General features: G+C 41.7%; 3 protein-coding genes across 5 annotated transcripts; all 3 read right to left on the bottom strand.

Annotated features, from left to right (window-relative positions):
• Window positions 1-2666: 2666 nt before the first annotated feature.
• Window positions 2667-10489, bottom strand: LOC306792169 (kelch-like protein 8). The gene is made up of 12 exons (XM_079289200.1): window positions 10431-10489; window positions 8320-8539; window positions 7947-8008; window positions 7527-7692; window positions 7084-7404; window positions 6648-6834; window positions 6196-6339; window positions 5897-6008; window positions 5625-5793; window positions 5373-5532; window positions 4694-4895; window positions 2667-4515 (listed from the first exon to the last, which is right to left on the bottom strand). Exons 2-12 carry the CDS (start codon window positions 8515-8517, stop codon window positions 4392-4394), a joined length of 1845 nt encoding a protein of 614 aa, XP_079145326.1. The 5' UTR covers window positions 8518-8539; window positions 10431-10489; the 3' UTR covers window positions 2667-4391.
• Window positions 10490-11513: 1024 nt separating this feature from the next.
• LOC306792768 (kelch-like protein 8) lies at window positions 11514-19122 on the bottom strand. Of its 2 annotated transcripts, none has more exons than XM_079290065.1 (15): window positions 19054-19122; window positions 16949-17168; window positions 16574-16635; window positions 16156-16321; window positions 15713-16033; window positions 15277-15463; window positions 14817-14960; window positions 14518-14629; window positions 14315-14414; window positions 13190-13319; window positions 12964-13055; window positions 12677-12867; window positions 12468-12552; window positions 11828-11989; window positions 11514-11735 (listed from the first exon to the last, which is right to left on the bottom strand). In XM_079290065.1, the coding sequence occupies exons 2-15, from the start codon at window positions 17144-17146 to the stop codon at window positions 11688-11690; spliced, it is 1998 nt and encodes a 665-aa protein (XP_079146191.1). In that variant the 5' UTR covers window positions 17147-17168; window positions 19054-19122; the 3' UTR covers window positions 11514-11687. The 2 variants fall into 2 exon arrangements, with proteins under 2 accessions (XP_079146191.1, XP_079146190.1); XM_079290064.1 differs by having other exon boundaries at window positions 11515-11735; window positions 12964-13058.
• A 1045-nt stretch (window positions 19123-20167) lies between these two features.
• On the bottom strand, window positions 20168-25818 carry sdad1 (SDA1 domain containing 1). Of its 2 annotated transcripts, none has more exons than XM_079290059.1 (22): window positions 25635-25818; window positions 25443-25547; window positions 25158-25256; window positions 24943-25053; window positions 24238-24309; window positions 24029-24129; window positions 23882-23939; window positions 23715-23789; window positions 23502-23603; window positions 23342-23411; window positions 23139-23242; window positions 22855-22912; window positions 22713-22771; window positions 22554-22630; window positions 22300-22397; window positions 22095-22171; window positions 21860-21989; window positions 21634-21728; window positions 21303-21493; window positions 21094-21178; window positions 20451-20612; window positions 20168-20358 (listed from the first exon to the last, which is right to left on the bottom strand). In XM_079290059.1, exons 1-22 carry the CDS (start codon window positions 25722-25724, stop codon window positions 20311-20313), a joined length of 2067 nt encoding a protein of 688 aa, XP_079146185.1. In that variant the 5' UTR covers window positions 25725-25818; the 3' UTR covers window positions 20168-20310. The 2 variants fall into 2 exon arrangements, with proteins under 2 accessions (XP_079146185.1, XP_079146186.1); XM_079290060.1 differs by having other exon boundaries at window positions 21634-21725.
• Between the last annotated feature and the right edge of the window lie 2134 nt (window positions 25819-27952).

Raw genomic sequence — 27952 nt, 5'->3', positions numbered from 1 at the left:
AAGTTTAAAGGTCAATTTAAAACAAATTTAAATTGAAATACTGTGATTACTTTTCATGTTTAATAAGTAAAAAAGTTGATGTGAAATGTCACATGCTGGTGAATCATTTGAATGGCCATCAATCATAAAAGTCCCATGACAGATCACACAGTCCAGCCGTGTCGCTCCTCTCACGCAAATCTTTTTGGATAATGTTTGACTTTAACAACTTCAACTGGACGCTATAGAATCACATGATTTGCACGCATCTGGAATGAGTTGAAAGACCACAAGATGCAAAGTCGAACCTCCTCACAATTGACTCTCCATCTGAAAACAACGTGCTGCCAATCAGTGACGCTTAAGAAAGACCAAACATCAGACTAACCTAGAACTTCAGCTTGGATGGACCACTAATACAAATGCTTCAGAACACTGAATATAATATCTGCAATTTAAATTATCTAAGAGAAATGGCAGTAAAGGAAACAAGTGTCTAGAGAGCTTTTCTTCACATGTTTAGGAGTTAATCTTATTAGAAATGACAGAAAGTAAATTGTTAAACAACAAAGAACTAATAAGCACTACGGTTGAGAAGTGTCCTGTATAATCTATTGTTTATTTGTTCTAAATGGTATTTGTATGCCAAAACAAATTTCCATGTTGGAGCTGCACGCACTTTCAAAATAAAGTCTTGAAATAAACGGCACAAAGCACAAGTCATTAAATCGATGTCGCCAACAGCTGCCTCACAACATATTAAAAGCACAACTTTCCGGTAATATTTCATGTTTTTTCTTTGTTGACACACTTTGTTTTAATTTTGTCTTCCCTTTATATCTTTATTCCAAAACTAAAACCGGTGCTCTCAGGTTCATATCTTGACCTCCGCAGAAATGAAATGAAGAAGAGACTTACCACAAGCCAGAAGAGCAGCGAAGCTGAGCAGCTGCAGGAGCATTCTCTGTGTTCCGTCCATTTTCACTTTTCTATGTTCACCCCTCAAGCTGTGTTTCTACGCATTCCTAATAGCTTTACGTTTCACTCCGAACTCTCCTGAACCTTTGCAGTGTGTGCGAGATGTGCTCTAGCTGCCGGTCATCAGACCTCTGAGCATCATCTCTCTGGTTCACCTATTTTCAGCATCCAGCCAGGGTCCAAAGACTGAAAGCAGTAAAACACAGATGACAAGACATTTGACTCATTTTCTACTTTACAATCTGCTGCAAACACAAGTTAAATGGCTAAAAACAAAGCGGTCTATTTTGATTCCAGTGTGCAATATTAAGGATGAAACATTAGAATGTCATATCACCAAAAATACCAATTCATAATAACAAACATGAATTTGACAATAAAAATGGAGGTTAAAAAAACAATGATTTTCGTAGGCATGTCATTTTTTTGCAAAATGCATTTTTAATGTAAAACACCTCGAGTCAATAGACTGAATGTGTTTTATAAAAACATTTGACTCACCTATCCAGGAGATTAAAAGGAGGGACATTTCCATGTGCGACTCCAACCTCTTCTTTAAGTTGAAAGTTTAAAAAAAACAAAAAAACAGTTTAATGTTGCAAATGTGTGATTCACTAGAAGCCACATGTCTGTAGAGGCTGCTGAGATGTTTCCCACATTCTACGATCTTCACTCATCTGAACTACAGTTTAACAAGCTGGTCACAGCGGTGGGCTGAAACCACTCAAGCCTGCATCCAAACAAGCACTCAATGCACTCGATACAATAATCAAAGCACTTCCATCAATGCACAATTGATGGAAGGGGGGGGGATTGGGACGATCTAACAGAATATGTTAAATTGTGGCTCAAGAGGGTGTAATAAAACACTTGTAGATCTTTCAGTAACCAAATATAAAATACATATGTATATATATATATGTCACTACTGCTTTTAACATTTTCTAACCTTTACCTGCACGCCCCGTTTCTGTTTTGATGTATTTAAGGAAGTCTTTTCTAAACACCTTCGCCGGCGACAACAGATGAAAAATAGCCTTTCGGCTAATTCTGCCATTTTGTTTATACCATGTGTTTTGGTTGATTTGCACTGTGCCTTCTCTACAATAAATAAAATAATAATTGTTGAAAATGGGAGAAATTCTGTGAGCTCAAGGCCCAAAGAAGTCACACCACACAGTACCAAACAACAATAATACAAACACACAATTAGTTTCTTCAACATAAACTGTCTGTGGGGTGTAAACAAGTTGTGCAACAGGAGCTTCAGGCGTCTATAAAAACCTTAAAGACGTGTTGATTATAGTTGTGTGTGCACATCACATTTGACACACAAAGTCCAGAAGACGGTGTACAACAACCGCACCATAAGCGTTATACTGCCAAACACGGTTACTTTTTAACTGGGTTTGACAAGAGGTCACAAAACAATAAACGCAAATTTGACATTAAATTCTCATTGACGCGTTTTATTGCTCAGCAGACTCATCAGAATCTCCTGAAGTATCGGAGAAGTATACTCTTTAGTTTAGACCTGATGTGCACGTTGATGGAGAGAGAATTACAACAAACTTGATAGCTGAAGGGCTTGTTGGGACCGGTTGGGACCGGTTTAGAGTCAGTCCTGACGGAGGCAAAATTTGTAACCGAAAAGAAAAAGAGAAATCCCACCATTAAACTTTACACGTCACTTTATTGTACCAATTTATACCAATACCAGGTAAACAAAAACACAGGATGGAAGCAGTCAGGAGGAGAAAGAACAACAAAGTACAGTCAAATTTACAAAAGACTTAGAAAAGAAGTTTTTGGCTCATTGGCTAACAAAGTTTTTTTTTGAAAAATTGAAAAATTATGTACCGGGTTAATAATATGCACCAAAAGTATGATTGCCAGTACACAAACTGTCCAATAATATGTTTATTATAACCCTATATAGCATTTCAGTGTTAACCTATTTCTGAGGAGAAGAACACTTGCCAGAAATTATTCAATTGTTCATAGAAATGGCAGAAATAGGCAGGTGTGTTAAATAAACATCTTTCAACTCATAACGTAAAATTCTCCATTTAGGACAAAAATATACTCAGACTTCACATCTATTCTAGGAAAATAGTGCACAGCAATGGATTAGACAGTGTAGTAAAGGATAATGCCAAAGATACACCTATTTTATTGTACAAAATATCCATATATTAAAATATATAAACGCAACCATCTGCGGAGACAAACCTCAGCTGCATCTCATACACATCCGAAAGCACTCCGATTAGGATTTCTGACAGTCCAGCTATCGTCAAACACAAATCTTCAAATTGAATATCTGTCCCCTGTCATTTTGAACAGACCTGAACTGAAAACCACAACTGAAAAAGACCTTGAGCGGTGCACCGTATTGCTCTGATCAGTCCCCGACTCTCAGCTATAAAGTCATCAAACCGTCCTCTACTCTGAGGCCACTCAGGATTCAGCGGGCGTTGAACCAGATGTGCATCTACAGCTTTCCTAGAGCGGCTGACTCTTTTTTTTCCTTCCGTTTGGCACTTGCAGCAGTTCAATTCCTTGAACCAGTCACGTCCTACCCAGTGAATGACTTGTCCCAATTAACCTGGAATGATTGTTCAAACACAATTACAGGCAAATTCCAGCTAAAGCTGCTGCAATATGATCCAGCTTACAGCAGCTGGAACAGCTGACAGAATATTCCTGAAACGCACCTTTTAAAAAGTCTTAACTGCTCCAACAGATGTTCTCACGTATCGTGGCAAAAGATCACAGGAATCCTAGAAACGTATTTGACATCTTAACATTGGATTTCAGATTGACTGATGAATACGTTAACGTTTTAACTGCATAACGCTGCGCTGCAAAGAATGGGTTAAATCGAGTGATTTTTCACATCTCTGTGGAAAAGAAGTGCAGAGCCAACGAGTAGACCAGAGAAGAGACCGTTGAAATGCTCTCACACTGGCCTACTGTACGGTCCACATTCACAATGCGCCGTTGACCAGAACTTACCTCTCGTTCCCGTTAGTATCAAATACTAAAAGGCTCAGCTACGATGCTGCCTTACGAAAAAGGCAAAACTATGTCATGGCAGTCAAACAAAAGAAAAATACAGTACAAAGAACAGACGTCACTGATTGCAAAGAAACACCAGCAGGAGTCAAGAGAAATGTCTCGAACGCGTCGTCGGTGTCAGAGAAGACTTCAGATGTGTCCGTTGTGCACTTCAAGTCAGCAGAACCTCGCTCACGTTACTCGATCACCGTGTGCAAACCGCATATCAGCCACAAGCTGACTGAGGCTGATGTTCAGACAGCGGCCAAATCCCTCCGTCGCTGTGTGTGTGTGTGTGTGTGTGTGTGTTCGTGCAGTGATCGGACCGGACGGTGACTTGGCAGTCAGTCACCTGGGAACAAGTGGAGCGGCGGTCACATGCAGTTGGCCACGTTGCTGGAGCCCTGGCCGACGTCTCTGATTTGGCTGACGTGAGACGAGCAGACGGCGACTCCGGCTCCGGCCCGGCAGTGAGACACCGAACCCACCAGCTCCCATCTGAACAGCAAACCAAAAGCACGACGAAATAATCGTGAGACGACATGCTAACAGTCCTAAACAATACAGCGGCTCTTAAATGATTGGACACGCCGACTTGCCCCCTACAGTTTAGCCTGATGGGTTTTTAGGGGTATTGGATCCTTCGCAAACAGTTTTCATTCATCGACCGCCTCACCTGTTCATCCGAGGCTCAAAAGCCTCCACTGTGTTCAGGTAGATGTTCCCGTTGTGACCCCCGACTGCGAACACTCTCCCCATTACAGTGGCCACCCCGACTCCCCCGCGTGGGGTGGTGAGCTCAGACACGTACTCCCAGCGGTGCATTCGAGGGTCAAAGCGCTCCACGGAGCTCAGGGGTGAATTGTCATCAAAGCCGCCTTTCGGAAAAATGAGAGAGAGGATTGTAAAAAAGAAAAGAAATCACAAGAAATGTATCTCGGCTGAAGGGCGATACAGGAAACTGGCATGTATGATTTTACTACAACAGCTCAGGTGTTAACCGCAAACACTCTGAGGATGATTCTGTTGTTGCTGATGGAGCAGACACAAGAGGAGAGGATTTCATGTACCTACACTGAGCCACAGCTGCTGACCTGGCAAAACACCCCGTTTCAATGAACCTTGAATGACTCTTCAAATTCCAGTGGTACAATAAAAACCTCTGTTAATCAGTTACCACATGTGTGTATAAAGTCGTAGGGTGTGTGCGTGTGTGGGAGGCATGTGACCCGGGTTGTGAAAATGAGTAATTCCAGTCACAGACAAAATACATCTGGCCTACATCAGTATCTGGTACCAACAGTACCTGGCAACCCATGTGATCCGATCTGAAGAGATGAATGTATTCCTCTCACCCACTACATAGAGGCAGCCGTTGAGCTTGCTGACTCCATTCCCAGCCCGTCGCTGGCCCATCTCGCTGATCTCCGTCCACTTGTTGAGGTGCGGGTTAAACCGCTCCACACTGGACAGGGACGCCACGCCGTCGTTGCCTCCCACTGCGTACATGAAACTCTGGCAAAGAAGCGGGCATAAAAGCTGTAAAGTCCAGAATCGATATCATATAAAATCAGTCACAACTGATGGGCCTTCGTTTGAAGTCTTACCCCCAACGCAACGGACCCCACTCCTCCTCTGGGAGTGTTCATCGGAGCCACGGCGCTCCAGCAGTCACTTTCGATGTCGTAGCGCTCAACATCGTTGAAGCAGGAGTTGTCGTCCAGACCTCCGATGGCGTAGATGGGACCGCCAAGAGCGGCCAGGGCTATGCCCCTCCTGAGGAACACACATCATGCCCGGTTACTAAGACAACAGGAAATAACTACATCTAAATTGAAAGACAATGTGATTGATTGAGCAGATTGTAGTGTCGGTGTACCTCTTGGTGTTCATGGAGGCTTTCATCATCCACTTGTTGGTGAGGGGGTCAAACATCTCCATGTTGCCCAAGTGTTCGCTACCGTCATGGCCGCCAACAGCATAAACCTTGCCTGAAGAAAAGCAACATCAAACAGATATGAACGAGCGTCTTTATGATCACGCGACCTGACCAGGAAATATGATTGTATTTGTATAAAACGTATATATATATTATATAAACTGAGTTGCAACTTCACCTTTCTAAGCCACCTATTTCACTTTCTGGAGTTAATTATATAAACCAGTAACCCGTCTTACCTCCGACAGATATTACTCCCACGTGACGCCGTCTGCTGTTCATTTCAGGACCAAAGAACCAGCTGTTCTTAGTGATGGAGTAACACTCGATGCTGCGAAACGGGTCACCAGAACCCCCCCGGCCACCCACACAGAACAAAACCCCTGAGGGAAAATGGTCGGAGAGAACAAAGCGTTGGCTTTTTGCACAAAGAACCTCAGAATAAACACATTTTATGGAAAAATACACAAAGAAATATACGACAACCTTTCTGTAAATGAGAAGTTTTTATGTCATTGTAAATCTGATTCAAGTTAAGACTAAGCCTGTAGCTGTTACAACACATTAACACTAAGAAAAGCATTTGGTTTCATGCATGTAGCTGTGTGTTTCTGGGGTGCAAAAAGAAAAAGTGCAAATGCCACAAAATCAGTTGTTACATGTTTTTAAAGCCAAACCATATAAGTAATACCTGCAGTGTGTTTCCGGGGTATGGTACGAACGGAATACTCAAAGTCCAGCACCACCTTGTTGCTGAGGTGCAGGTGGTAGTTCCTGGCTTCGTCCATCAGGTCGCGACAACTCAGGTTACCTTTAACCATCTCGTCCTTCGCCACCGTTCCAGTCAGGAACTCTACCGGGAGCAGGGGGAGGCGCACCTGAAGGAGAGACCAGACGTTGTATTGTGGTTGTAAACGTGATTACGTAAAGCTGTGAACGCATATGTAACACACATGTAACACAGTGATGTTAGCTTTACCTTCAGGCAATCAGTAAACTAGGTGGTAAAGCCTAGAGGTACTTCCAAACAAGTACAACTAACTTTTGAATTCAGGAAGATGCCAGCACTAACGTACGTAAGCTAACCCACACACCCTGCGGTACCTTGAAGCTGTGAACTCGCTCACCTGAGACATGATCTGGTCCAGCCAGGCCTCGTGGTGCTGTGGGTTTGCCTTCAGCCATTTCACCGCCGCATTGTACACCTGTGTCTCTGAATGGATGTTGAGCTCGCCGGAGGACAACAACGTGCGCAAGTGCTGGGGAGACACGGAAGTAAAGTCCTCGCAGTCCACCACCTCAGTGAAGTGTTCGCAGGCATAGCGGTCGGCCATGTCCATCAGGTCCACGCGGTTGTGGCTCTCGGCGAAGGTGCGCACCGCCAGGCAGTTGGTGGGGTGAAAGTGGGCCTTCATGTACTCACAACAGGCTCTCGCTACCAGCTCCACCTGATACGATTCAAGCAGTAATGAAGTAAATAAAGAAGTGAATTGCTGAAAAAAGGGAAGCATTATCACGCTTAACCTTTCAATGGAGAACCCTTTATGTAGGATTACGTGCATTTCTTTACCTGAAGGATGCAGGCAGCATAAAGCAGCGGCTGGACATTGTCCACAGTTAACGTGAGCTTGGAGGAGTAGGCAAAATGCACCAGGTCCTGGATGGCATCGCCATCAAAGTCCTTGATCTCGATCAGTTCCTGCTTCGCCTCGGACATCTCGGAGAGGAACATGGCCCTGAGGAAGAGATAGCCACATAGACAACAAGTGTGTTAACGCTGTACCTGATGACGATCCATTAGGGCTGTCACAAGCATTACATTTTAGTTTATAATAAGGAAATTGTCTTTTTTTTTGGTCAGGATCGCTGACTTGAATCATTGTGCAGATTAGATGTCCACTAGCAACAAAAAACAACTCTCGGTCCGTGCCGTAGTGAAGAATGCAGTTATAGGCCAAGTCAAAAACATAAAACATAAAATCTAACATACCTGAAATAAGGGATAACACAAGCCAGCACTAGCTTATGGCATGGTATCATCCTACTGCCAACCTACAAAAAGAGACATGTTTAAAAAAAAAAAAACAGGAAACAAGACCCACCTGTATACAGCATTAATAATCTCACCGTTTATTAATCTCCACAGTACAACTGTGATTACAGCAGTTATTTAGGGATTCAAAGTAAAACAAAAAACAACAACACTCAACTTAAATTTAGATTAATTACGCTCACATCCATAAAATATTATTCGTGAAATCACAGCCTTTCACCCGATTATACGGAAAACAAAGATCAGCTGAAATATAAATAGAAGACGAACAAATCTCGCTCTTCCCTCGAGTCCTCACCGAGTGACCCACCTTCAGCGTGACGTCGCAGAGCTCTCCCACTTCATAGAAATGCCTGAGGGAGTTGTGGAAGTCCTTCCAAGCCTCGTGAGCCTCAAAGACAAAGGACCCGTCGGGCTCACAATCTGCTTTCGATGTCCTGGTCACAGGCCGCTTGTCCTTGGGCTTCAGCTGCTTGGCGTGGTCTTGCACCATGTCCCCTGGTGCCATAGCTGGCTACAGGTAACAACACCTAGAAGAGAGACGAGGGTTTGACAGAGAGAATCACTCAATCAATGATTCAATCAGTAGAATTGAGAGGAAATAATCAGCAACAACTATTCAATTCATCACATCATTCCCTGGTTTGAGCACCTCAGCTGTAAAGATTTGTATCTTTGTTAATTTGATATTAATGGGTATTGTCACCCATCCTTAGCAAGAAGCAGGCCAGATTTTCACTACCATTGACTGTGCCATGCAAGAATAACTTGAAATTTAAAATGAAACCCCCAACTCAGTGCAAACAACATTCTACAGGCTTCAATGGAGGAAACAAAAAGGGACATTAGTGGTGGACACTGCTTGCCAGCTGAACAAGTTTGGTCAGTAATCCCCCCCCCCCCCCCCTTTCAGTGTCACTTCCCCTTTACTCATTTAGCAGAGACCGGAGAGATATAATAGGACAGGCACATTCCTCCGAGCTAACGTGTCAAAAACCCATACAAATTCCTACCTATTGCTGAATCAGATGAAAAATGTCCACAGTGTTTATGTCACAGAAATACTGAGAGCAGACAGCCAGAGTCCAAAGCTCCACCCACACCTTACAGATGATGTACTGTCTTTCCTTAAAGCTTTATGTCTCTGAAGCTGAATAGACTCAGTGTATCGCCCCTCATCACTAGTCCTCTCAGCTATACCAGCAGAAACATCTAGAGATCAAAGGCTCTCTCCCCACTTCTGTCCTACTACACTTGTGGGTAGGCTTCATCTTTGAAAACCACATGTGGGGGACTTTGAATTGAGGAAATATTGCAAAGGCAGATTCGGGAACAGTTTCATGGCCTTAAGATGATAACATCTTGTTGTATAATTTATGAGGAGCGAGAGAGTCAATAATTTAACGACAGATGTATCGCACAACTCAACTCCACTGAGTACAAAACGGGAAAAACAGTATCTGCCAACAGCAACCTCTTTTTATATTCATACCTGTTTTTTATGCATCTGCCATCTGCATACAGAAGGGACCACATTTGGTAGAAAGGTACACAAGAGACGAGTGTTTAGAGGCACACAGGAACTACACTACGCTGTGTTTCCATGGGTTGGCCTTCGATCAGAGTATTGTGAAAGGAATAACCCAACTAATATGCTCGCTTCCTGCACACTAGATCACTGTACTTTCCTCACCACCTTTTAGGAGATTGAGGTTGAGATCAGCTTGTGATAAAGAGTGATCCATGTCAAGGACTACTTGCTCTGCAGTCAGCTGGAAAAATAGTTTAAAGCATTTTAAAGACCTTCAGATCGCATAAACAGTTCCGTTTATGCGATCTGAAAGTAGTGCAACTTTAATCCTACACATGTACAATAAGGTGACACATACAAATGTCACCAAGATGTTTTAACAGCTACTCGAGGACATAATAGAATATGGAGATAGGGAAGGCTAAGACAGCAGCTATAACGATACTGCTAATATCACATAATTTACAACAAGCTAGTTAGCGTTAACGTTAGCTGTTAAATGTAAACGTTAGCTAGCATCTATTCTACAGATGCCATTAACGTTAAAAGTATTAACACGTGTCAATGTTTTGATGTACGATACAAATAAATACTTGTATTTATCACAGCCAGATAAGTGCGTAATATCAGGCACAACTGTGAAGAAAAGTTGAGATAGAATCTAAAACATGAAACACAATCACACGTCAACAGTGTGTTACGAGATTAACGCTAACACATCACTAGCTTGTTTGCTAACAGCAACTAGCAAGCAGAGTAGCATCCGAGAGCTAACGTTAGCTGGCAGGGAAAGAAACCGATTTAGTTATGGCGGAAATACGAAATGTATAAATACAACAAATAACATTGAATAAGCGCTGCGTTAAGTTAAACATATTTAATTTAGATACCTCATGTCGTAGGGAGAATTAAGATGCCGGTTTCATTGAGCGGAATGTTTGGCATTGGCACGTTTGTTGTGATTCCAGGTGCCTCATGGGTACTGTAGTTTTAAGGCATTACCTGACCAACAGCTTAAAGAACAAGATTAAATGCTTTCTAGTAGCTCATAATGCCGGTGAAAAGCGGCCAGTTTTAATTAAGATGGTCTCTTCTTTTGTTTCTGAAGCTGATCAGTGAAACATCAAAGTGTAACACATTCTTCAATAAACTTCACACAGAGGGCATACGGTAATGCATAGAAGGGCTCTATGCTATTTATTTCCCGAAAGCAATAACTACTGATAAACAATGTCAAAGTTTATATAAATAGTATCACATTCTTTAGTTATGATTTCTCTTATTTTGTCTTCTGCCTTCCTGTAGAAGCGTTCCAGTAAATGACACTGACCTGTTACAAATAAGGCACTAGACTACAGCTTAATGTTCAAAATAGGGAAATGTTAGACTGCAATTACAGTAGTTATAAAACTGTATTGGCCAATCAAATCGTGGCTAAAATTATACATTAACACCTTCACATCCTGATTTGAGTTACATTTACTGTCAGTGCAGCATCTGCATATTTCAGCTGTAAACACATAGATCATTCATGTGGACAGATGTTATACTCCAATATGAAAAAAAACATATACTCAAAACATAATTTGTGGGGTCCACACCCAGACATAAAATATATAGTCCTGTAAAAATCACAATTTGCTTGAAACAGTCATCGCAGCAGTGTTAAAACAGTTCTTAACAAAAAGGTATGTTTTCTATTAATACTTTTTATTTTAATGGGATCAGATTAGAACAAAGACTTGGCACAAAAAATGTGCCGTTTAAGGTTAAAGATTTACAGATAACTAGGAGTGTGTTCTCAGATAAATGGTGATACTTTGTTTATCTAACTATCTAACTCTAAGGACTAAAACTATCCAAAAAGAACACCAAGACCATTTTAAATGACTAAAATACATCATTTTCTTGGAATTCAAACTGCGATCAGTGGGAGGCCAATGGAAGTAAGAGAAGCCAAACATTGCAATGAGACCTACACCCACACAGAAACCTTCACACAAGAATTATCCAAAAATGTTTTATTTCAGAGCAGAGTAAATGTATGCAGTTCACCAGCAAGCTACTTGAAGGATGTACAATATTATTTGTCACTGTCACCGTCCGATGGCCACCACGAAGCAAATATAACATTATGTCCGTGTGTCCTACTTGTACTGCTTCTTCTTTTTCAGGAGCGCATCCCGTAGAGCAATCTGGACGAGGAAATCAAAAATATTTCCAGTTGAAATGCCACTTATATTAAAACAGTCAAATACAGCAGCTATTTCTGGCAGGTGTGGCCTACCTGTTTGTCTCTGAAGGAGCGTTTGCCTTTTGTTCTGACATTCTGACTGTGTCTCATCATCATGAAGTTCTTCGTCTTCCTCTTCTCCCTGTTGCTGGTGCCGGCGTGTGGGTTCAGCTTGGTATGCTTCTTGACAAAATCCTTCCGGTCGGGCCGCCCCGCCTTGAAAAATCAAAAACACATCGTTCGAGCTGAAATGGCTAGTTGATCAATAAATTGCTTGATCGACAGAAAATGACTCCAAAAAAATATATATTTGCTGGTTTTCTTAGTGTTCCGTAATCGTAAAACTATAGTTGTTCTGTTTCTCTTTGTTTTGACATTTTATAGACCAAACGATTGATCAAGAACATAATCAGCAGGCTAATAGTTACAAAGGTCGCACATCTCGACAAAATATTCCAGGCTGCACAAAAGAACATTTTAAAGACGGAAAAAAATAGATTCCTCACGCTAGATAATGCTCCCATGAACATATATTTAATTACCACCTGTGACGTTCGAGGGTTTGGCTCTTCTTTAGAGGCATTATCTAGTGTGCAGATTCTATTTTTCAGGGTCCACAGTGTTTTGGCATCTATGAGTAACTCACTATCGGAGTAGTTCAAATCACCCTACAGGTATAGCATTAGAGTTTTACCATTGCTGTTGCCAGGCGTGTTTCCTTGTCTGCCTTTCGTTTCTTATGCAGTTTCTCAATGCTCCTCAAAGTCAGCACCTCCCCTCTGAAGGATTTGGGGGAAAAAAACAAGCAAAAACCTCAGTATGACCTATCTTAAACCCCCCACATAAATCAATTTAATCTCTGTAAATGATGCTTTAAGGTCTTTGTTCAAACAGCTTTCTAACCTGTTGTCCTCCTCTTCTTCGAGGTCCACATTTGTCCTCTTCTGGCCTTTGCCTGGTGCACCGTCGACCTCCTTAGCCAGCTGGACCAGACGGATCTTCTTGAAGTCATCTTGAGTGAGGAGCCTGCTGCCGCTGACCGCCGCTGCTTTGGCTTTTCTTTCCTCGGCTGGCATATTCTGAAGCTTCTCCGCCTTACACACACACAACTCTTATATTAAAACAAAGATGCCACACAAAATGAACCATCGGCCTGTAAAGCCCTCTGAGGCAAATTTATATATTCTCACCATTTCTCCTGTTTCTTCATCTGCCGAGTGGTGAACGTCCACCCACTCCCCATCTTCATCATCACCACTCATACTGGCGCTCTCCCAGCCATCTGCTGTACAACATGAAAAATGCGCCAAATATTAATCATCTCTATACACACATGGACACACTGGATTATGACCAGTTCAGCCCCTGTAATCAAATCCTATAAATTCAATAAGAAGAAGAAAAAAAGCTGCTCACCTCCGCCTTCCTCTCCCTCTTTCTTCCCCTCCTCCACCTCCAGGACTTCAGCTCCAGGAATGTAATCTTTAGCCTCCAGCTCTCCGTAGTCTTTGATCTTAGCCTCTGTTGATGCTTCTGTGGGTCTCCCCTGGACAACAAATGGCACAAGTATTTACATTTGTTGAATGCAACAACAAAAAAGGGTTATTTTTAAAGTGGTTGTTGTTGTTTTTCAGTAAAAGTCTCAGCTCACCCTGTCCCATCTTTATAAGATTCTGCAGCTGTGGCAAATTGTTCGGCAGCTTGTTGTTGTTTCGCCCGGACATGTTTGAAGAGGGGTCTTTGCCAGTAAGTAGAGAGACAACTAAGAAAAGCAGCGGTTTACAGGGCAAGCGTGGCAAATGTGTAGGCTGCCATTTAATTGCAGCGGCGAACGTTACTTCCGGTCATAATCGTCACTTCCGCTTTTATTGAAGAGTGATAATGTTCATATTTATTTATGCCCTGCTGTTCTTGGGCGTTTAAATGATTTAATGATTCATAATGTTAGCCATGTCCAACTTTATGTACGTATATTTTTACTTGTGTATGAACGTGGTCCACGCTTTGTCACAACACTAAGTGTTACTGTTCGTTGTTTAGATTACCAATACTCTCGATGTGAATGTGTGCAAAATAATCATCGCACACCGATGAAAAAAAACTAATTCAGTCAAAGCTTCATCTAAGAACATCCTAATAACTGAGACTGGACTGATGAGCGCTGAGAGAGCATTCTGTCTAAAGAGGAACATGAGATTGCGGATAAACCTTTCTTGTAAAAGCATGGCGGTACCTCTGTTGCCACCTTCAGGACAAAATTCACTTTATGTTTGCAGAGTGGTATCCAAAAATAGCAATGTTTTGTTTTCAAAATTTTTCATCCTTCCTATGTTTAGTGAAGTGTTTACAATGTGTCTGTGTGTGTGTGTGTGTATGTGTGTGTGTGTATACAGGGAGCATGAGAAGTTTACTTCTGGTGTATGTCCCCTAGGCTTGGAGATGAGTAGAACAGTCCAAGCTGAATGAAAGATACATTACAATAATGGGCAAGGTTTAGTGCACATCTGCAATTCTAAAATATTCTGAATGACATGTTAATACCTTTGGGATGTGTAAATAAACATCGTTGAAGCAGGAGTTGTCGTCCAGACCTCCGATGGCGTAGATGGGACCGCCAAGAGCGGCCAGGGCTATGCCCCTCCTGAGAAACACACATCATGCCCGGTTACTAAGACAACAGGAAATAACTACATCTAAATTGAAAGACAATGTGATTGATTGAGCAGATTGTAGTGTCGGTGTACCTCTTGGTGTTCATGGAGGCTTTCATCATCCACTTGTTGGTGAGGGGGTCAAACATCTCCATGTTGCCCAAGTGTTCGCTACCGTCATGGCCGCCAACAGCATAAACCTTGCCTGAAGAAAAGCAACATCAAACAGATATGAACGAGCGTCTTTATGATCACGCGACCTGACCAGGAAATATTATTGTATTTGTAGAAAACGTATATATATATTATATAAACTGAGTTGCAACTTCACCTTTCTAAGCCACCTATTTCACTTTCTGGAGTTAATTATATAAACCAGTAACCCGTCTTACCTCCGACAGATATTACTCCCACGTGACGCCGTCTGCTGTTCATTTCAGGACCAAAGAACCAGCTGTTCTTAGTGATGGAGTAACACTCGATGCTGCGAAACGGGTCACCAGAACCCCCCCGGCCACCCACACAGAACAAAACCCCTGAGGGAAAATGGTCGGAGAGAACAAAGCGTTGGCTTTCATACTTTTTGCACAAAGAACCTCAGAATAAACACATTTTATGGAAAAATACACAAAGAAATATACGACAACCTTTCTGTAAATGAGAAGTTTTTATATCATTGTAAATCTGATTCAAGTTAAGACTAAGCCTGTAGCTGTTACAACACATTAACACTAAGAAAAGCATTTGGTTTCATGCATGTAGCTGTGTGTTTCTGGGGTGCAAAAAGAAAAAGTGCAAATGCCATAAAATCAGTTGTTACATGTTTTTAAAGCCAAACCATATAAGTACTACCTGCAGTGTGTTTCCGGGGTATGGTACGAACGGAATACTCAAAGTCCAGCACCACCTTGTTGCTGAGGTGCAGGTGGTAGTTCCTGGCTTCGTCCATCAGGTCGCGACAACTCAGGTTACCTTTAACCATCTCGTCCTTCGCCACCGTTCCAGTCAGGAACTCTACCGGGAGCAGGGGGAGGCGCACCTGAAGGAGAGACCAGACGTTGTATTGTGGTTGTAAACGTGATTACGTAAAGCTGTGAACGCATATGTAACACACATGTAACACAGTGATGTTAGCTTTACCTTCAGGCAATCAGTAAACTAGGTGGTAAAGCCTAGAGGTACTTCCAAACAAGTACAACAAACTTTTGAATTCAGGAAGATGCCAGCACTAACGTACGTAAGCTAACCCACACACCCTGCGGTACCTTGAAGCTGTGAACTCGCTCACCTGAGACATGATCTGGTCCAGCCAGGCCTCGTGGTGCTGTGGGTTTGCCTTCAGCCATTTCACCGCTGCATTGTACACCTGTGTCTCTGAATGGATGTTGAGCTCGCCGGAGGACAACAACGTGCGCAAGTGCTGGGGAGACACGGAAGTAAAGTCCTCGCAGTCCACCACCTCAGTGAAGTGTTCGCAGGCATAGCGGTCGGCCATGTCCATCAGGTCCACGCGGTTGTGGCTCTCGGCGAAGGTGCGCACCGCCAGGCAGTTGGTGGGGTGAAAGTGGGCCTTCATGTACTCACAACAGGCTCTCGCTACCAGCTCCACCTGATACGATTCAAGCAGTAATGAAGTAAATAAAGAAGTGAATTGCTGAAAAAAGGGAAGCATTATCACGCTTAACCTTTCAATGGAGAACCCTTTATGTAGGATTACGTGCATTTCTTTACCTGAAGGATGCAGGCAGCATAAAGCAGCGGCTGGACATTGTCCACAGTTAACGTGAGCTTGGAGGAGTACGCAAAATGCACCAGGTCCTGGATGGCATCGCCATCAAAGTCCTTGATCTCGATCAGTTCCTGCTTCGCCTCGGACATCTCGGAGAGGAACATGGCCCTGAGGAAGACATAGCCACATAGACAACAAGTGTGTTAACGCTGTACCTGATGACGATCCATTAGGGCTGTCACAAGCATTACATTTTAGTTTATAATAAGGAAATTGTCTTTTTTTGGTCAGGATCGCTGACTTGAATCATTGTGCAGATTAGATGTCCACTAGCAACAAAAAACAACTCTCAGTCCGTGCCGTAGTGAAGAATGCAGTTATAGGCCAAGTCAAAAACATAAAACATAAAATCTAACATACCTGAAGTAAGGGATAACACAAGCCAGCACTAGCTTATGGCATGGTATCATCCTACTGCCAACCTACAAAAAGAGACATGTTTAAAAAAAAAAAACAGGAAACAAGACCCACCTGTATACAGCATTAATAATCTCACCGTTTATTAATCTCCACAGTACAACTGTGATTACAGCAGCTATTTAGGGATTCAAAGTAAAACAAAAAACAACACTCAACTTAAATTTAGAATAATTACGCTCACTCTCACATCCATAAAATATTATTTGTGAAATCACAGCCTTTCACCCGATTATACGGAAAACAAAGATCAGCTGAAATATAAATAGAAGACGAACAAATCTCGCTCTTCCCTCGAGTCCTCACCGAGTGACCCACCTTCAGCGTGACGTCACAGAGCTCTCCCACTTCATAGAAATGCCTGAGGGAGTTGTGGAAGTCCTTCCAAGCCTCGTGAGCCTCAAAGACAAAGGACCCGTCGGGCTCACAATCTGCTTTCGATGTCCTGGTCACAGGCCGCTTGTCCTTGGGCTTCAGCTGCTTGGCGTGGTCTTGCACCATGTCCCCTGGTGCCATAGCTGGCTACAGGTAACAACACCTAGAAGAGAGACGAGGGTTTGACAGAGAGAATCACTCAATCAATGATTCAATCAGTAGAATTGAGAGGAAATAATCAGCAACAACTATTCAATTCATCACATCATTCCCTGGTTTGAGCACCTCAGCTGTAAAGATTTGTATCTTTGTTCATTTGATATTGATGGGTATTGTCACCCATCCTTAGCAAGAAGCAGGCCAGATTTCCACTACCATTGACTGTGCCATGCAAGAATAACTTGCAATTTAAAATGAAACCCCCAACTCAGTGCAAACAACATTCTACAGGCTTCAATGGAGGAAACAAAAAGGGACATTAGTGGTGGACACTGCTTGCCAGCTGAACAAGTTTGGTCAGTATTCCCCCCCCCCCTTTCAGTGTCACTTCCCCTTTACTCATTTAGCAGAGACCGGAGAGATATAATAGGACAGGCACATTCCTCCGAGCTAACGTGTCAAAAACCCATACAAATTCCTACCTATTGCTGAATCAGATGAAAAATGTCCACAGTGTTTATGTCACAGAAATACTGAGAGCAGACAGCCAGAGTCCAAAGCTCCACCCACACCTTACAGATGATGTACTGTCTTTCCTTAAAGCTTTATGTCTCTGAAGCTGAATAGACTCAGTGTATCGCCCCTCATCACTAGTCCTCTCAGCTATACCAGCAGAAACATCTAGAGATCAAAGGCTCTCTCCCCACTTCTGTCCTACTACACTTGTGGGTAGGCTTCATCTTTGAAAACCACATGTGGGGGACTTTGAATTGAGGGAATATTGCAAAGGCAGATTCGGGAACACTTTCATGGCCTTAAGATGATAACATCTTGTTGTATAATTTATGAGGAGCGAGAGAGTCAATAATTTAACGACAGATGTATCGCACAACTCAACTCCACTGAGTACAAAACGGGAAAAACAGTATCTGCCAACAGCAACCTCTTTTTATATTCATACCTGTTTTTTATGCATCTGCCATCTGCATACAGAAGGGACCACATTTGGTAGAAAGGTACACAAGAGACGAGTGTTTAGAGGCACACAGGAACTACACTACGCTGTGTTTCCATGGGTTGGCCTTCGATCAGAGTATTGTGAAAGGAATAACCCAACTAATATGCTCGCTTCCTGCACACTAGATCACTGTACTTTCCTCACCACCTTTTAGGAGATTGAGGTTGATATCAGCTTGTGATAAAGAGTGATCCATGTCAAGGACTACTTGCTCTGCAGTCAGCTGGAAAATAGTTTAAAGCATTTTAAAGACCTTCAGATCGCATAAACAGTTCCGTTTATGCGATCTGAAAGTAGTGCAACTTTAATCCTACACATGTACAATAAGGTGACACATACAAATGTCACCAAGATGTTTTAACAGCTACTCGAGGACATAATAGAATATGGAGATAGGGAAGGATAAGACAGCAGCTATAACGATACTGCTAATATCACATAATTTACAACAAGCTAGTTAGCGTTAACGTTAGCTGTTAAATGTAAACGTTAGCTAGCATCTATTCTACAGATGCCATTAACGTTAAAAGTATTAACACGTGTCAATGTTTTGATGTACGATACAAATAAATACTTGTATTTATCACAGCCAGATAAGTGCGTAATATCAGGCACAACTGTGAAGAAAAGTTGAGATAGAATCTAAAACATGAAACACAATCACACGTCAACAGTGTGTTACGAGATTAACGCTAACACATCACTAGCTTATTTGCTAACAGCAACTAGCAAGCAGAGTAGCATCCGAGAGCTAACGTTAGCTGGCAGGGAAAGAAACCGATTTAGTTATGGCGGAAATACGAAATGTATAAATACAACAAATAACATTGAATAACCGCTGCGTTAAGTTAAACATATTTAATTTAGATACCTCATGTCGTAGGGAGAATTAAGATGCCGGTTTCATTGAGCGGAATGTTTGGCATTGGCACGTTTGTTGTGATTCCAGGTGCCTCATGGGTACTGTAGTTTTAAGGCATTACCTGACCAACAGCTTAAAGAACAAGATTAAATGCTTTCTAGTAGCTCATAATGCCGGTGAAAAGCGGCCAGTTTTAATTAAGATGGTCTCTTCTTTTGTTTCTGAAGCTGATCAGTGAAACATCCAAGTGTAACACATTCTTCAAAAAACTTCACAGAGGGCATACGGTAATGCATAGAAGGGCTCTATGCCATTTATTTCCAGAAAGCAATAACTATTGATAAACAATGTCAAAGTTTATATAAATAGTGTCACATTCTTTAGTTCTGATTTCTCTTATTTTGTCTTCTGCCTTCCTGTAGAAGCGTTCCAGTAAATGACACTGACCTGTTAAAAAGAAGGCACTAGACTACAGATTAATGTTCAAAATAGGGAAATGTTAGACTGCAATTACAGTAGTTATAAAACTGTATTGGCCAATCAAATCGTGGCTAAAATTATACATTAACACCTTCACATCCTGATTTGAGTTACATTTACTGTCAGTGCAGCATCTGCATATTTCAGCTGTAAACACATAGATCATTAATGTGGACAGATGTTATACTCAAATATGAAAAAAAACATATACTCAAAACATAATTTGTGGGGTCCACACCCATAGACATAAAATATATAGTCCTGTAAAAATCACAATTTGCTTGAAACAGTCATCGCAGCAGTGTTAAAACAGTTCTTAACAAAAAGGTATGTTTTCTATTAATACTTTTTATTTGAATGGGATCAGATTAGAACAAAGGCTTGGCACAAAAAATGTGCAGTTTAAGGTTAAAGATTTACAGATCACTAGGAGTGTGTTCTCAGATAAATGGTGATACTTTGTTTATCTAACTATCTAACTCTAAGGAGTAAAACTATCCAAAAAGAACACCAAGACCATTTTAAATGACTGAAATACATAATTTTCTTGGAATTCAAACTACGATCAGTGGGAGGCCAATGGAAGTAAGAGAAGCCAAACATTACAATGAGACCTACACCCACACAGAAACCTTCACACAAGAATTATCCAAAAATGTTTTATTTCAGAGCAGAGTAAATGTATGCAGTTCACCAGCAAGCTACTTGAAGGATGTACAATATTATTTGTCACCGTCACCGTCCGATGGCCACCACGAAGCAAATATAACATTATGTCCGTGTGTCCTACTTGTACTGCTTCTTCTTTTTCAGGAGCGCATCCCGTAGAGCAATCTGGACGAGGAAATCAAAAATATTTCCAGTTGAAATGCCACTTATATTAAAACAGTCAAATACAGCAGCTATTTCTGGCAGGTGTGGCCTACCTGTTTGTCTCTGAAGGAGCGTTTGCCTTTTGTTCTGACATTCTGACTGTGTCTCATCATCATGAAGTTCTTCGTCTTCCTCTTCTCCCTGTTGCTGGTGCCGGCGTGTGGGTTCAGCTTGGTATGCTTCTTGACAAAATCCTTCCGGTCGGGCCGCCCCGCCTTGAAAAATCAAAAACACATCGTTCGAGCTGAAATGGCTAGCTGATCAATAAATTGCTTGATCGACAGAAAATGACTCCAAAAAAAATATATATTTGCTGGTTTTCTTAGTGTTCCGTAATCGTAAAACTATAGTTGTTCTGTTTCTCTTTGTTTTGACATTTTATAGACCAAACGATTGATCAAGAACACAATCAGCAGGCTAATAGTTACAAAAGTCGCACATCTAGACAAAAATATTCCAGGCTGCACAAAAGAACATTTTAAAGACGGAAAAAAAATAGATTCCTCACGCTAGATAATGCTCCCATGAACATATATTTAATTACCACCTGTGACGTTCGAGGGTTTGGCTCTTCTTTAGAGGCATTATCTCGTGTGCAGATTCTATTTTTCAGGGTCCACAGTGTTTTGGCATCTATGAGTAACTCACTATCGGAGTAGTTCAAATCACCCTACAGGTATAGCATTAGAGTTTTACCATTGCTGTTGCCAGGCGTGTTTCCTTGTCTGCCTTTCGTTTCTTATGCAGTTTCTCAATGCTCCTCAAAGTCAGCACCTCCCCTCTGAAGGATTTGGGGAAAAAAAACAAGCAAACACCTCAGTATGACCCATCTTAAACCCCCCACATAAATCAATTTAATCTCTGTAAATGATGCTTTAAGGTCTTTGTTCAAACAGCTTTCTAACCTGTTGTCCTCCTCTTCTTCGAGGTCCACATTTGTCCTCTTCTGGCCTTTGCCTGGTGCACCGTCGACCTCCTTAGCCAGCTGGACCAGACGGATCTTCTTGAAGTCATCTTGAGTGAGGAGCCTGCTGCCGCTGACCGCCGCTGCTTTGGCTTTTCTTTCCTCGACTGGCATATTCTGAAGCTTCTCCGCCTTACACACACACACAACTCTTATATTAAAACCAAGATGCCACACAAAATGAACCATCGGCCTGTAAAGCCCTCTGAGGCAAATTTGTGATTTTGGGCTATACAAAATAAAATTGAATAAACTATCAGTTATATTCTCACCATTTCTCCTGTTTCTTCATCTGCCGAGTGGTGAACGTCCACCCACTCCCCATCTTCATCATCACCACTCATACTGGCGCTCTCCCAGCCATCTGCTGTACAACATGAAAAATGCGCCAAATATTAATCATCTCTATACACACATGGACACACTGGATTATGACCAGTTCAGCCCCTGTAATCAAATCCTATAAATTCAATAAGAAGAAGAAAAAAAGCTGCTCACCTCCGCCTTCCTCTCCCTCTTTGTTCCCCTCCTCCACCTCCAGGACTTCAGCTCCAGGAATGTAATCTTTAGCCTCCAGCTCTCCGTAGTCTTTGATCTTAGCCTCTGTTGATGCTTCTGTGGGTCTCCCCTGGACAACAAATGGCACAAGTATTTACATTTGTTGAATGCAACAACAAAAAAGGGTTATTTTTAAAGTGGTTGTTGTTGTTTTTCAGTAAAAGTCTCAGCTCACCCTGTCCCTCTTGTGCAGCATCTGTGGATTAAGACTCCTGAAGAGCTGGATCAGTCCTCTGGCAGACATCATCACATCTGAACGCAAATACAGACAGAATCATGTCGTTTTGTGAGTGAATATACATGCACATATATGCACAACTCCTTAGTGCATCCAGAATTGTGGTTTAAGCACAAACAGACTGACTGAAAAACAGACTGACTCTTGTCTTTGTGGATCTTGTACTGAGCCAGGTCCTGCAGCAAGTCCTCAGTGATGGCGAGCGGACAGCGGGCTGTCACTTCTTTGATGGCGTTGATGCTTGATACAAAAAGGTGTTGAATTTAAGGTAAAGTTAGCTTTGGCATGGGAGCTACATATAAAAAAAATATGGAATTTGTATTTCTGGTTTGAACATTTTAATCCCTGCAAACTTTTGATAACTGAAACCAGAAAGCAGACACGGCTGCTACTCACCCCACAGTCATGACCTCCCCAGAGTTTCTCTCCGTCACAAAGTTGTTGGCGATGGTCATGATTACGGGTTCGATGATCTGCACAAGTGGGAACGTGTGAAAAGGTTTATACAGGAATCCTCACGTTACATCCTCACAGAATAGATGGATATTCATGTACCTCTGGTGGGACGAGTTGATGGGAAGCCTGGGCCACACACAGGAGAATCTTTGTCACCTCTGGAAAGGCAACAGTTTGTTAAAAACATCTCGTCAACAGAGGTCAAAACACTTTCATTGACTTAATTGGGAGTTATTTTTACCTCTTTGATGGGGCTGTAGAAACCTCTGAATAAAGGCATAATAGTTGAAGAGGAAGAGCTGGAAAAGAACAGAGTATTATTATTATTATTCCCATAACTCTGGCAGTCAGAACGGCTTAGATGTCATTATTGCCGAGTACTATCCTCGAAAAAAAAATGCTGGCAACACTCCTCCTGCACATTATTCATGTAAATTCTGCCAATATTTACGAGGGCCAGTTCTACAGCAAGTCATCTGCCACCAAGGAGTGCCCAAACTGGCTGATGAGAGCCACGTCACTCACCTCGTGGATTCCAACCAGTCTGGATATGAACTCCATCATCATGATCTTCACCTCGAAGCGCTCTTTGGAGGCTTCCAACTGCTTCAAGAGTTTCTCAGAGAAATCTTTGTAAAAACAGATGTTTCATGTAAATTGTTGCACAAAAAAAACCCTGAACAAATTCTTTGTGCTGCAGATGTTGTGGAGAAGACCGGTGAGTCTACCTTGCGGATCATGAATGAGGTGAATAGCAGAGAAATTGAACACTTCCACCTTCTTCTTTTTCTTGTGTTTCTGCACAACAGAGTCAAAACAATAAACTTTATAAATTTGAACACAAAAGACACAATACGAGTCACGACGTATTAGTTACAAGAGCGGTACCTTGAGGACTTTCATCGCCTTTTCCATCTTCTTCTTGTTTTTGGAGGTTTTCTTGCCAGTGGAGTATCTCACCTTCACGTCTCGGACTGATGGTCCCTCCGCCTGCAAGACAAGACTGATTCTTAACAAAACACATATCTTAAATATGCATTAAACAAAAATGACCTTCTGGAATGAGAAACGGTATAATTTGTAAACATTTCTGGTACTTGCCTCTGAGTCTGAATCATCTGAATTTTTCTCATCCTCATCTTTGCCCAGAAAGAATTTAAGACCGGCAACAACGATCTAAACAGGAAGAGAGGCAGGTGAGAATGCGCAGGGCTGCCACTTGTGCAATATAATGAGCAAAGCATTGCTTTGATTGGGAGCAAACATACCTTTGTAACCTTGGAGAAGCACGCTGTAGTTATGACATTAACCGTTTTGGTATCATTCCTGCGACACAATCAAAGAAAGACAATCAGCCTAAAGAAGCAAAAAATAAGAATGTGTAAAGTGAGTTCAGTGTACAAACAAAACCCCACCATATGTTTCTCTTGTAAAGCTCCACCATTACATCTAAAGAGATCTTTGCAGCCATGGGGTTATTGTCTCTCAGCATGGTGTACATGAAGTTCTGCAACGTCTGAAACACACAACAATATCACATCATCACACAGACAGGGAGCGGTGACGATTCTAAGCTGCTGTTGTCAAACATGAAAACGTAACATGTGAGAGTGTGTGTACTTACGGTGTTAACTTTGTTGTTTTGGTGCTTGGCATTGAGGTTTTTGATGTCTGCCACAATGTGTGTGTACAGTGTCTGCGGGGAGAGAGAAGCAAATGTTTACTTCTGAAAAGGGGAAGAGGGAAACATCAGAAGAGCACAAGTCAACAATTAAACATATGAATATTGAAGAAAAGCCAGTCCGTCTGTCAGAGTTATAGATTCATTGCTATACGAGGAAATCAGACATGGTAAGCATAAATACAATCTGTGAAATTAGCTTGGTACAGGAAGTTGTCAACAAATTCACCTTCTAATTAGAAATTATAAGAGCAGACTTCATTATTGTGCAGCTACAATTTCATGGAAACAATTTAATAATAGGGCTGCAACTAAGTTATTTTCAATATCAATTAATCCGCTGATTATATTCTAGATTTAGCAATTAATTGTTGAGTCTAAAATGTCTATCTCCGTTTCTCAAAGTCCACGGAGATGTCTTTAAAAGTTTTTGTTTCGTCATCCAAAAACCCAAAGATATTCAGTTTAATATCTCCATATTTGCGAGGCTGAAAACTGCATTTTCTGCCATCTTTGCATTAAAAATGACATGCCGATTCATCAAATATCTAAAAAGTTGGCGTTTCTTTTTCTGTCGATCGAATAAACGATTAGTCGATTACACGGACAGAGAATACATGTTGGCTGAGTGCAGTGCAGAGCTCCAACCTTTCTGAGAAGTTTGTCGTGACATCGCAGCAACTCAAAGAAGAGCCCCAGGAGGCCGGTGGGGTCGATCAGATTTTTGTTCCTCAAAAGAATCAGCGCTTTGCAGAAAGTCTGACAAAGACAGGAAACAAACAAAAACATGTCAACACTAACAGACATGTAATTTGCATGAATATCAACAAACTCATAACATGGACAGTAACTTATAGTCTCACCATTCTTAGGTCTGACTGTATCATTGTGTGGTGACTCATTAATAACCCAGACAGCTCTTCTGGATAGGTGGACAGCTGCTGCGGGTAGCATTGGCCAACCTGAATGACAAGAAGAACTTTAATTACACAACCTAAAGAAGATAATACACAATATAGCAGTGCTGGAATACAACAAAGTACATTTACTCATTTAATACTTCCACTCTCAGAGGCAAACATCCAACCACAAAACTCCACCATATGTATGTGGCAGCTCGCTATTGGATACAAGCTTAAACACGGTACCTGGGCGAGAAACATGACAAGCTCTGCCAGCTCCTTGTTCGGCTTGTCAGGTTGCAGTTTGAAGATCTGAATGTTGGACTGGTAGTGTCGGTACTGCTGCTGAAACTGTGGAAGGCACAACAACATAGCGATTAATTACTGCAGAAAGTCTGCTAGCTAACAACTTTAGCGCGTTTGGCTAACAACACTTACCTCATCTACGTATGACTGTGGATCTCTTTTTATAAGATTCTGCAGCTGTGGCAAATTGTTCGGCAGCTTGTTGTTGTTTCGCCCGGACATGTTTGAAGAGGGGTCTTTGCCAGTAAGTAGAGAGAAAACTAAGAAAAGCAGCGGTTTACAGGGCAAGCGTGGCAAATGTGTAGGCTGCCATTTAATTGCAGCGGCGAACGTAACTTCCGGTCATAATCGTCACTTCCGCTTTTATTGAAGAGTGATAATGTTCATATTTATTTATGCCCTGCTGTTCTTGGGCGTTTAAATGATTTAATGATTCATAATGTTAGCCATGTCCAACTTTATGTACATATATGTTTACTTGTGTATGAACGTGGTCCACGCTTTGTCACAACACTAAGTGTTACTGTTCGTTGTTTAGATTACCAACTCTCGATGTGAATGTGTGCAAAATAATCATCGCACACCGATGAAAAAAAACTAATTCAGTCAAAGCTTCATCTAAGAACATCCTAATAACTGAGACTGGACTGATGAGCGCTGAGAGAGCATTCTGTCTAAAGATGAACATGAGATTGCGGATAAACCTTTCTTGTAAAAGCATGGCGGTACCTCTGTTGCCACCTTCAGGACAAAATTCACTTTATGTTTGCAGAGTGGTATCCAAAAATAGCAATGTTTTGTTTTCAAAATTTTTCATCCTTCCTATGTTTAGTGAAGTGTTTACAATGTGTCTGTGTGTGTATACAGGGAGCATGAGAAGTTTACTTCTGGTGTATGTCCCCTCGGCTTGGAGATGAATAGAACAGTCCAAGCTGAATGAAAGACACATTACAATAATGGGCAAGGTTTAGTGCACATCTGCAATTCTAAAATAATCTGAATGACATGTTAATACCTTTGGGATGTGTAAATCAACTCTTTTAATGTCACGTTAAAACATGCCTTCACAGTCGTTTCATTTCTGTTTTAAGAATGAAGAGATGGGCAACAATGTTTGACACAGTACATTTTACTGCAAATGAGCAAGAAAAGTAAAAAACAGTCACGTCATATTCAAAAAAAAGCTGATGACATTACACGATGTGAGTGGTTACGTATTGTTCTCCATCTTCCAAGTTGTTAGAGTTTAAAAAAATGTAAATAAATATAATAAAAACAATGTAACATAAATATAAAACATGCAAAAACTATTCACACAAATTCCCCAACTCCCTAAATGTTCTTTTCCCAAAACATTTTTCAACCATCAGAGATTAACACTGCACCATTTCTTTGGACGGTTCTTGACAACCATGTAAAATAAGTCCACTCATGTTGATCACATGCTCAATTACTGCGAGTCATGGACGACATCGTACCTTAAATTGACAAGAGCGGAACATATTCTCAGAATCTTGTTGATTTGAGGAGCCATGCTATTCGAAACGTGTGATAATATTTTGTAAACCTTCAAATGTTGGATTGCTCTAGCAATGTGGGTCGTGGATGACACATGATGCTGATTTCTGGTGGGATATCCTTGTGTCATGAACACATCACCGGGATTTAACTTGTCTAAAAGTCCAGAGTCCATGGTTATGCTTTTTTCACTGCTGTGCACCTCATAAGTTCCAGAGATGAACATGATGAGTCCACATGGGGCGACACCAACCACGTATTTCAACGTGTCATAATAGTGGGGTTTTTGCACATAGCTCCGACAGAACTGTAAAACACACGTTGTGTTAGGATAGTACTTCCTAAATTCTTGGGGCATGGTTGCTTCAATGGTTTCTTTGGGAAGCCACGGAATTACAGGTTGCAGAACTTTCTCCAGTTCGTCAATCCAAAACGAGACGATCTTGCTAGCCATGCTCTCCGATACGCGAAACTGTTCGGCCAGCTTATCAATGTCACAGTTGGTCTTTAACATCATAAGCGTCAGGAGAACTTGATCCCGCAGAGACATTGGAAATGTATTGCGAGTGTTTCCTTCCAGTGATGACACAAGGATGTTGAATACATCCAGGGCGATACCGATGTAGTGCAAAGCATTATGGTCATTATCAATAAACGAATTTCCAACGTCATCATTTCGAGTCATCTTATATTGAGTCATCCTATATTGAGTCGTCTTATAATGCACATCTTGCCGACTGCCCGTCTTGCAATAATCATGATCACGTTGCGTGGGTTCCACCGAACGTGCATGAACCGAATGGCGCTGTGGGTCACCGGCATTTGCAGAACTTGAGTTGCCGGCGTGGCTCGAGACAGTCGAAGTGAAGTCTGACAAAGACACAAAAGTATGATTACAGTTCGGAGCGTAAACACTGTAGACGGATACTGTA

This window comes from Melanostigma gelatinosum, assembly GCF_949748355.1.
Source record: "Melanostigma gelatinosum genome assembly, chromosome: 18".
Classification (NCBI taxonomy): domain Eukaryota; kingdom Metazoa; phylum Chordata; class Actinopteri; order Perciformes; family Zoarcidae; genus Melanostigma; species Melanostigma gelatinosum.
The sequence above is the reverse complement of the archived record's forward strand: the minus strand, read 5'-3'. Positions and strand labels throughout refer to the sequence as shown.

Coding starts and splice junctions, on each gene's coding strand:
- LOC306792169 (XM_079289200.1), bottom strand. CDS start 8,517: ATGGCACCAGGGGACATGGTGCAAGACCACGCCAAGCAGCTGAAGCCC. Junction 5,794..5,896: donor GCCTCCATGAACACCAAGAG/GTACACCGACAC, acceptor TGTGTTCCTCAG/GAGGGGCATAGCCCTGGCCG. Junction 4,896..5,372: donor CGGCTGCCTCTATGTAGTGG/GTGAGAGGAATA, acceptor TTTTTCCGAAAG/GCGGCTTTGATGACAATTCA.
- LOC306792768 (XM_079290064.1), bottom strand. CDS start 17,146: ATGGCACCAGGGGACATGGTGCAAGACCACGCCAAGCAGCTGAAGCCC. Junction 16,322..16,573: donor TGTGTTATCCCTTACTTCAG/GTATGTTAGATT, acceptor TGTCTTCCTCAG/GGCCATGTTCCTCTCCGAGA. Junction 14,961..15,276: donor ACCCCGGAAACACACTGCAG/GTAGTACTTATA, acceptor ATTTTCCCTCAG/GGGTTTTGTTCTGTGTGGGT.
- sdad1 (XM_079290059.1), bottom strand. CDS start 25,724: ATGTCCGGGCGAAACAACAACAAGCTGCCGAACAATTTGCCACAGCTG. Junction 23,412..23,501: donor AGGCGATGAAAGTCCTCAAG/GTACCGCTCTTG, acceptor TCTGTTGTGCAG/AAACACAAGAAAAAGAAGAA. Junction 21,494..21,633: donor ATGAAGAAACAGGAGAAATG/GTGAGAATATAA, acceptor TGTGTGTGTAAG/GCGGAGAAGCTTCAGAATAT.